This window comes from Octodon degus, unplaced genomic scaffold, assembly GCF_000260255.1.
Source record: "Octodon degus isolate 3935 unplaced genomic scaffold, OctDeg1.0 scaffold00025, whole genome shotgun sequence".
NCBI lineage: Eukaryota > Metazoa > Chordata > Mammalia > Rodentia > Octodontidae > Octodon > Octodon degus.
The window spans coordinates 667,127-676,998 of NW_004524601.1; the positions used below are offsets into that span (position 1 = coordinate 667,127).

The window sequence follows — 9,872 nt, forward strand, 5'->3', positions numbered from 1 at the left end:
CCCTGACCGCCAGTGAGCGCAGCTGCTCCGCTTTCAGCCGCGGGTGCGGGAGAACGGCAGCCCCCGCTGGGAAGGACGGCCCGCGCCCCTCGCCGGCGCCTCCGCGGTGCGCGTGGGCGGACCGTCTCGGGAGCGACCTGGGCGGCCGCCACTTGGCCCTGCGTCTCGGGCTGCCTCAGTGCGTCCCCGCGCTTACCCCGCTGCTGCTCGGACTCCCCCTTCGTGCTGCGCGCCGCGCGTGGCACCCGGCGGGTTGGCGCGGGGATTCTCCCGTCATCGGGCGCGCGGGCGCGCGGGAGGGGAAGACCGCGAGGGGACGCGGCTCCCTTCCTGTCCGTAACTCGGTCTCCTCACTCCAGGACTTCATCGGGGACTTACTTCAAATACGCAGTAAAGATAAGCGTGTGTGAATGGAGACGACAAAAAAAAAAAAAAAAGAACTGGGGCTGGGGAGCAAGCTTAGTAGAATAAGCGCTTGCCTGACGAGTCCAAGGGCCTGTGTTCAATGCCCGGTTCCACCAAAAAAAAAAAAAGCATGTGCAACCAAGAAAATGAATTAATTATGTTCACTTCTAGGAGCAGAAGCTTACTTGCAAGTTTTTTTCTGTGAGACTGAGAAATTAAGTAGCACTTACTGAAACCAAAAAGTAAAAATGGTAAGTTTTATAAAATTACATGAATTTTTGAAATTCATCCTGGGGAAATGAAATTCTATGGGAATTTCAGTGACAAGAGAAATACATTATAGGATATTAAAGCATGCAGTATAGCTGGGCATGACTGCACACACCTTTAATTCCAGCCCTTGCGAGGCTGAGGCAGGAGGATCCTTGCAAATTTGAGGCCAGCCTGTGCTGTATAGGGAGACCCCGTCCGTCAGAAACAACAGCGCCAGCGAGATAGCTCAGCAACATAAGTGTCTGCCTGGCAAGCGCAAGGTCCTGAGTTCAGTCCTCAGTACCTATAAATGAATAATGAAAGAAATAAAAGTAAATTTAACAGAAATAGGATTTTTCCCAAACATTTACATTTCTAGGCTTCTTTTTCTTGCCTTTGAAGTAAGTTTAGGGAAAGAAGGCCCAGCTCTGCCACTCTCGAGGCAGCGTTTTGTCTTGCACTTGATCGTTCTCTTAGTAGTCAGGGAACTGACAGCACCTGTCGTCACCTGGAGAAATTGTGTGTGATCTCTCTCTCTCTCAGTCTGTGACCTTGCACACTGATGTAGGTGATATTAAGATAGAAGTCTTCTGCGAGCGGACGCCAAAGGCATGTGAGGTGAGTGCCATTATTAACGGCGTATTTATCTATTTTCTTGTGTATGTAGTACGGGATGTACAGGGTCTTACTACGTAGATTGGACTCATAGTTTTCCTGTTCAGTCTCCCAAGTGCTGGGATTACAGGTGAGCCCACCATACCCTGCTTAGCACATCGGGGTGGGGTGGGCCCACTTGGCAAGCCTGGGATGGAAAGGTTTGGTGTTTTTGTTGTTGTTGTTGTTGTTTTGCGGAACTGGGGATTGAACTCAGACTCTTGCGCTTGCCAGGGAAGCGCTTATTCTACTGAGCTATCTCCCTGGCCCCTCCTATTCAGGTTTTAAAATTCAGTTAATGTAGCAGGATGACCACTTCATTTTTTGTTTTGAGACAGGATCTTGTTGTACAGTTCATACTGGCCTTGAGCTCACTTTGTAGCCCAGGCTGGTCTTGAACTCCCAATGATCCTCCTGCCTCTGCCTCCTGAGTGCTGGGATTACAGGTGTGCCCCACCCCACCTCACCAGGTTTAGGATGACCACTTTGAAGTGGAATTCTACAATCTAAAGCACTTTCTATAAAACCTTGGTCAGGAAGAGTTGGCCACTATAGTTACAAGCTTAATTTCCACTTTTCTTTAGTTTCTTATTAGCAGAAGTGGGTCAAAGAGAAGGCAGGCAATCTGTCTGTACCTGGGGCATCCAGATCTTCTCCCTGTGGCTCGTTTTCCTCAGGTCCTCGTTAGGGTGCAGAAAGGAGAGCCATGCATTGACTGTTCGACAGGCTGCACGGGGGAAGAGTCAGGCCTCTGTGACCACTCAGCTGCTGTGATCAGCCGTCCTGCATGGTCTCCAGCAGAGTGAGCCAGAGACATTCCTGCCTTCCTAGCGCTCACGTTCTATCTGGGACACAAGACCATTGAGCAGAGTGGTAAAGGCCTCAAATACAGGGTTCAGAGAGAAATGAGCAGGGCTACATAGAAAAAGATGAAGACAGCGTTATCCAAGAGGGTGCACACTTACGGTCCCACTGCTGTGGGAGGCTGAGGCAGGAGGACTGTGAGTTTGAGTCGGGCCCAGGCAAGTCAGTGGGACTGTGTCTCAAGATGAAATTTAGGGGCCAGGGAGATGGCTCAGTAGAACTTGCAACGACCTGAGTTCAATCCCTGGTTCCGCCAAAAAAAAAAAAAAAAAGATGAAATTTAAAAATAAGGCTTGGCATGAATCTTGATGTGAAGGCTCTAGGTTCAGTCCCCAGTAGTACAAAAAATGGGGAGGAGCTGGGCATTGTGGCTCACTTGTAATCCCAGCACTCATGAGGCTGAGGCAAACCAAAAATTAATCTGTTCAAAGACACCAAAAGAAGGTTTCAGAAGTTCAGTAACAGAGGGTTGGCTTCTAGAACAAGGCCCTGGGCTCTGGGTAGAGAAGCAGCAGGCACAGGGCCCCTTGGGAGTTGTCAGAGGCTTGCTTGCAGGGCATAGAGGGTGCAGCAGGGCCTGCTGAAGCCCTGCCAAAGGTCGCACATCTGGTTCCAGAGCAAAAGGAACCTATTACAGTGTCTTCAGCTGGGAAGTGACAGCATCCACAGCTAATAGGAGGTTTGTTGCAAGTTCTGGGCCAGCCTGAGCTACAAAGTGAGCTCAGCCAGCCTCAGCTGCTTCTCAAAAAGACAAAAAGATTCTGTTCAAAGCCTGAAAGCCAGGGTTTTGAACATGCTCTTTAGTGTTTCCAATAAGGGTGACTGGACTGGACCAGACCTTTTTCTGTTAAGACAAGGTCTTGGGCCTGGGGAGATAGCTCAGCCTCATAAGTGCCTGCCTAGCAAGCACAAGATTTTGAGTTCAATCCCCGGTACCACAAAAAAAAGAAACAAGGTCTTGCTTGCTAAGGTGGCCTTGAGTTCATTTGTAGCTCGTGCTGGTCTTGAACTGTTATGGGTCAACTCTGCATAGGAACCAGGTCAGCCAGATAGAAATTTGAATAGAGCCTTTTATTTACTGAGCTCAGGTCCATCAGCCACTTGTCTCGCAGGAGAAGGCTGGGTGACCCCGAATGTAGGTAGCAAGGGGGTATTTATAACAGAAACCACATCCAGCTTGGTAAGCACACTTGTTATCTAGGACAGAAGAACAGAAACTGCATTCATTTGACACAGCTGCAAACTGTTCATAACTAAACGGTCTTTCACAGCTTAGTGATAAGTGCATATTTTTACAAGATATATCTTAAGCTATGTTACAGAAGATGTTTGGGGAGGGAGTTTGTGTTAGCTTGCTGCCTTGACAAGAAACAGTTATTTATTGTTGAACAGCCTTGAGCCGAAAGGGAGAACACTTTTCTTAGAGCAGATAACAGGAAGCACAAGCAGTTTTTATAATTTTTTACAATTAAGGCACAAGACTCTGTTAACCCTTTACAGAACTTGTAATGATCCTTCTTCCTCAGGCTCCCGAGTGCTGGGATTACATTGTTTTGGTTTTTGACACAGGATTTCACATTGCAGGCCAGACTGGCCTTGAGCTCATAAGGATACAGGTTGGCTTCAAACTTTGTTTTGGTACCAGAGATCGCACTTGAGAACTTGCGCTTGGCAGGCAGGTGATCGTGCCTCTGAGCCGTCTGCCTGGCCTCAAACGTTGAACCCCTGCAACTGGGACTGGGGCACTGGGTGGCTGGCTCTGGCCGTCCGGCGTTTGCTGCACTCCTGTCACCCTTTCACCTCTTGCAGAACTTCTTGGCTCTCTGTGCGAGCAGTTACTACAGCGGCTGCGTGTTCCACAGGAACATCAAGGGCTTCATGGTGCAGACGGGAGACCCGACAGGTACACCTTCCAGTCGCTTGGGCCAGGGCTGGGCTGTGTCATGGGAGAAGATGGGGAGAGCAACCGAGCTGCAGTGCCCAAGCAGGAAAGTCTGCGTCAGAGACTTGCCTGCTATCCCCGGATCCGAGCAGGATCAGCCCTCGGGGTGGCGGTTTTGCTTGTTTTATCTGGAAGGACATTTCAGTTTCTGACTTATAAAATTAAATACGGGCAAATACTAGATGTCATCAAATGTTATTTGAAGAGGTACTCTGTAAAGTGTCCTAAAGTTTTAAAAATTGAGCACTAAAGCGCGAATAGTAGCACAGCTCTGTAACCCAGCACTGAGGAAGCGGAGCAGGAAGATTCCTGAGAGTTTAAGAGCAGTCAGTGTATGCTACAGAGGAAGACCATGTCTCAAAAAAGAAGTAAAGCTGAACCCTTTCAACCCTGAGCCCCACTTTGATTTGCTGTTGTGCACACAGGCACCGGAAGAGGCGGCAGCAGCATCTGGGGCAGGAAGTTTGAGGATGAGTACAGCGAGCACCTTAAGGTACACCCTCCACGTGGGCTGCTCCTGGAAGCAGGTGCACGTGCTCCGGGCCAAGGCTGACATCATTCCTTGGTGTGGTGTGCTGTGGTACCCACATGCTGGTAAATGCAGTCTGGGAGATCCCAGGGGGTGTCCTGGCCTGGTACAGGGCTCAAGTTGCGGCCTGTAGTGGTTACATTGGAGTCCTGCCTGAAGTGTTAGTGCTGTCTTAGGATTCGTGGCCTCCTTCCAGAGGATAGGGGAGGGGAGCAGAGACCACCTCATGATCAGGCTGTTGCCATCACCAGTCCTCTTTTGACCAGACATGGGGCGCGTGCCTGTCATCCTAGTACTCTGTGAGGCCGAGTTGGAAAGGTAGCGCGTCCAGCTCCCGCCTGGGACGCTTAGTGGCTTAGACCCTGCCCACAATAAAGATGGACCAGGGATGTGGCTCAGTGGGAGAGCACTGCTGGGGTGAGTCCTCAACACTGAGAGGTAGACCTGTAGATACAGGTGTACAGATGTATAAGGAGCTGTCTGTCTGTATACCTGTGTACGTATGTGTTCTTTTACATGTGTAATCTCAGGGCCAGGGATATAGCTCAGTGAAGGTGCTGAGCAGATTTCTGGTCCCACCCCCACCCCACCCCCCCAAAAAAATACATCTGTAACCACAAAATTTCTTTTTTTCTTTTTTTTTTCTTCAAAATTTCTGAAATTGATTACATATCAGGGTGACAGTAGGAGTCAGATACTTTCTTTTACTGTACTATTGTAAGAGTATGTGTTAGTTTTATTATATTAGTTGGATTTGGGAGGAGGTAAAACTTTTTCAGAGCTTAATTAATGGCTGCTTCAGTGTAGCAATTAAAACCAGGAATCGGGGCTGGCAAGACAGCTCAGCAGACTAAGCGCCTGCTCGGGCAAGGGCAGGGACCAGCACCACATGCTGCGGTAGCCCCACCCCAGGCACACTGAACCAGCAACTGAGGCCAGGCATGGCAGGTGCCCCTGCAGTCTCAGTGCTGAGGAGGCTGAAAGTAGGATCACCAGGCAGCCAAGCTTGTAGTGAAACCCTGTATCAAATACATTAAAAAAGACAAAACAGTAATCAGCTGTGTCAAAAATTAACTACGGGAATTCTATAACACAGGCCTTTAATTCCAGCATTCAGGAAGCAGAGGCAGGAGGTTTGCCATGAGTTCAAGGCCAGCCTGGATTACATAGTAAGACCCTGTCTCAAAAATAAGGAAACGATCAGGGCCTTATCTCACCCCAGACAGAAGGAGCCTGCCAGCCAGTTGGCCACAGAAACCCCAGCTGTGTTCTGAGGTCACCTGCGTCCTCACAGCAGGGTGAGGGAGGCCCGTCTTCCCCTGTGGAGTGTAGGCTGGGTTCTCCCGCTCGTTTCGCTCATTTGCGTGCTGCCACTGAGCAGTGTCTGTCCAAGAAGGACTGGTCCTGTGCTCAGCCCGTGGCCCAGGGCTCCGGTGTGTCGTTTGCGTCCGTGGAGGTTTAGGAACAGCGTGTGGGCAGTGATGGCAAGGAGATACGCTGTAGTGCACTCGGTAGTGCACAGGCGGTGACCCACGCCTGTGTATGCACTCACGAGTTGGAGCCCTACCCGCCTGTGGTGTCGGAGAAGCACCGCAGTGCCAGCGCGAGTGGCGCGTACCTGGTGTGTGAATGGTGTGAACAGCGAGGGGGTCACCTCGGAGGCTGAGGCGGTGGAACAGCCAGTGGTAACTCCTAAAGTTCAGAAATCAGGAGGTGGTACTTGTTTTCTTTTTTTTCTTTCTTTTTTCTTTTTTGCAGAACCGGGGATTAAACTCATGCCCTTGCGCTTGCCAGGGAAGCGCTTACTCCACTGAGCCATCTCCCCGGCCCCTAGTACTTGTTTTCTTAACTTGCAGATGGTACTTTTATTCCTGTTTGTGCCTCAAATGTTAGGCATGATTGCTAGCCACTTTTCAGAAAGAGCCTTAGTTTTTGTTTTTGTTTTTTTTTTGGGGGGGGGGCTTTTATTTGTTTGTTTTAAGAAGGATTTTTTTTTTTTTTTTGGCTGGCTCAGGCTGCCTTAAGGGTGGGTCTGGAGATGGAACCGCAGGGGCCTGACTGGGTTTACCCCAGCAGGTGCTTATACAATTGAGCTAACCCACAAGCCCCCCTTGTTTGTCTGTTTTGGTCTTTTTGAGACAAGGTCTCACTTTGCAGTGCAGCAGACCTTAAACCCACTAGATAGCCCAGGCTGGCCTAAAACGCACATCGATCCTCAGCCTCTCTAGTGCTGGGGCCCACCAGCAAGCTTGTATTTGGATGACAGCTGTGGTCTGGGCCTCGTAACAGCTTCCATGTGGGGCTCCCCTTAGCACAGCTTGCCTCGCCTTCACTTCCGACTGGAAGGTCCTTCAGTGCTGTGGCAGCCCCTGGCAAGCACACCCTGTCGCCATCCTGGAGTGGAGAGACCATCCCCAGGTCGTTCTCCCTTAGGAGCTGCGGCTAGAGGGGCCCGAGGTGCGCTGTCCGTGCCCTTGGGGCGTGAGGCAGCGGGTGAGTGAGCAAGCGAGATTGAGTGCCACCCCCACCTGCCTTGTCTGCCCGCTGCCTGGTTGTTAGTTTGTCCACTGCCCCTGTACACAGGATTCTGAGCATGGCAAGGAAGAGCTGGCAAGAGTCTGGCATGTGGAGGAACATGGGGCCAGGCGTCAGACCGGGGCACTGTGGTCCGCGTCAGAGCTGTTTCTGTTGCCCTGCGGCTCTGCCGCAGCTTCCCCGAGTGACAGTGCCATGAAATGGAGAATGTGGTTTGACACATACACAAGCCACCTGCACCTTCCCCGGGCTTCAGGTAACACAAACTGCATGGAGTGGCCCAGGCAGATGCCAGCGCAGTGCATCCCAGGCCCTTCAGGAGCGGACGTGAAGAGCACGTGTCTGCTTGGGAGCTGTGGTGATAAGCTGAAACCCAGGCTGTGGTCTGTCTCTGCAGCACAGTGTCAGAGGCGTCGTCTCCATGGCCAACAATGGCCCAAACACCAACGGCTCTCAGTTCTTCATCACCTATGGCAAACAGCCCCACTTGGATATGAAGTACACCGTGTTTGGAAAGTGAGTTCTACACACAGTTCTGCTGCGAGCTAGTGTGCGTGCGAGCTAGCGTGTGTACAAGGTTCTAACAGGTACACAACCAACAAGGGAGAGCACTGAAAGAAAACTCGAACTTGGTCTGGTTTTGGTCGTGTGTGTGTGTGTGTGTGTGTGTGTGAGAGAGAGAGAGAGAGAGAGAGGGAGGGAGGGAGGGAGAGAGCGAGGAGGGAGGCAGGCAGGCAACAGGTGGGAAGGCGGGCAGACATTGGCGCATTGAGCCCAGGACCTTTGCATGGAGCTCTGTCCCCAGCCTTTCCCACAAACATATAAGCTGCCCAAACTTGACTCAAACTTTAGATCTTGTTGCCTCAGTCTTCCAGATGCTGGGACCAGAGGGATGGGCCACCACACCCTGAGATCCTTTAATCTCAGAATGTAATTGTTACAGGTGTTTAGATCTCAAATATTTTTTCGCTTAGTTTTTTTTTTCTTTGAGGCAGAGGTTCACTGTAGTCCATGCTACCCTTGAACTCCACAATGATCTTCCTGCCTCAGCCTCCTGAGTACTGACTGGGGTTACAGTTGCACACCACCACACCTGACAGATGCTGTGTTTAATCTGAGGATTTTTTTTTGGGGGGGGGACTGGGGATTGAACTCAGGCCCTTGTGCTTGCCAGGGAAGCGCTTATTCCACTGAGCCATCTCCCTGGCCCTGAGGAAATTTTCATACATGGTGGTGCTTCTCCTCCAGGGTAATAGATGGTTTAGAGACGCTAGATGAACTGGAGAAGCTCCCAGTAAATGAGAAGACGTATCGGCCTCTCAATGATGTGCACATTAAGGACATAACTATTCACGCCAACCCATTTGCTCAGTAGACAAGTCACTGGGCGGAGGCTCTGCAGAGCAGCTTCGTCAAGCGCAGTCGGGGCAGCGCTGAGGAGCCTAGCAGCCTTTACCCTTGAGTTGTACAGCATGTCCTCTACTAAAATCCAGTGGACCCTTTCTTGTGAGGGGGTAGAGACAAGGTCTCACTGCAGTCCAGGCTGGCCTCAAACTCGTGATGATCCTCTTGCCTCAGCCTCCCAAGTGCCGGGATTGCAGGCGGGTGCCACCTTGTCCCTGTTTCTTTAACTTTAATATTAAAGATACTTAAAAAACGTTTATTCCATGTAAGTGTGTGTTCTTAAGTGTGGAGCCTCAAGGCAAGCAGTTTTGAGCACACTGGCTGCACACTGCTGCCATGCCGATCATACTTAGGGGCCTTACTGTGCACTCCTGGCTTTTTACTGTGAGAAAGGGAGCCAGCAGCACAATGTTCTAGAAGGGTCTCTGGGCCTGCAGTGGAGCCGAGGCCCAGGACACGGTGGCAGTGTTTGCTGGCTGACCTGCTCCAGAATGCTGCAGGGTGGTGCACAGGCTGAGCACAGGCCCTGTGGGTCCTGGTCCTGCTGGCCTCGTGCACTGCCCCTCACCACGTGCCTGAGGCGTTGTAACTCAACGCTGTGTTCTCACCTGTGAGTAGCGTCTCTTCAGGAGCCCACTGAGGGTTGCATGAAGCATGAGGGGTGCATTTCTGCCACATTCGCCCTCATCTGACCGAGCTGTTGAGCGGGCGCTCTTGCAGGCTTGCTAAGAACCTGTTCCTTTGCGGCACAGACCACCTGTGCTAGGTCGTGCTGTTCCCACAGCCATTGCCACGTATTGACCTGGGTTTGTCCTTTCTCCCAGTGGCTGGCCTGAGGACTTGGGACTCCCCATGTAGTACTCTTTATTCTAGTACTGGGAGCTGGAACCCAGGACTCTCCTGTGCATTAGGCAAGAGCTCTACCACTGAGCTTCATCCTCAGCCCTCGGTGACCCACACCCGTAATCAAAGCCCTTGAGAGGCTTAGGCAGGAGGGTCGCTTTGAGTTCAAGACTAGCCTTGGGCTGGGAAGGTAGCTCAGTAGAATAAGTGCCTGCCTGGCAAGCACAGGGTCCTGAGTTTAATTCCTGGTACCGCAGGACAAAACAAAACAAAGTTAAAAAAGACTAGCCTCAACTACAACCCTGTTGGAAGACAAAACTGTCTTGTTTGGGCTGGTTTCAAACTTGAGATCTTGCCTCACCCTTCTGAGCAGCTAGGATTACTGGTGTCATTTAATTAGAGTATTCCCAATTATATCTCACACTAAACTGAAGTACCTGTTAC

General features: G+C 51.0%; 1 protein-coding gene across 1 annotated transcript; it reads left to right on the forward strand.

The window, feature by feature from the left end:
• On the forward strand, positions 1–8,831 carry Ppil3 (peptidylprolyl isomerase like 3). The gene is made up of 7 exons (XM_023712364.1): positions 1–106; positions 577–656; positions 1,201–1,275; positions 3,985–4,078; positions 4,543–4,610; positions 7,579–7,697; positions 8,430–8,831. Exons 2-7 carry the CDS (start codon positions 654–656, stop codon positions 8,554–8,556), a joined length of 486 nt encoding a protein of 161 aa, XP_023568132.1. The 5' UTR covers positions 1–106; positions 577–653; the 3' UTR covers positions 8,557–8,831.
• Positions 8,832–9,872: the final 1,041 nt, after the last annotated feature.

Coding starts and splice junctions, on each gene's coding strand:
- Ppil3 (XM_023712364.1), top strand. Junction 4,611..7,578: donor AGTACAGCGAGCACCTTAAG/GTACACCCTCCA, acceptor CTGTCTCTGCAG/CACAGTGTCAGAGGCGTCGT. Junction 7,698..8,429: donor AAGTACACCGTGTTTGGAAA/GTGAGTTCTACA, acceptor CTTCTCCTCCAG/GGTAATAGATGGTTTAGAGA.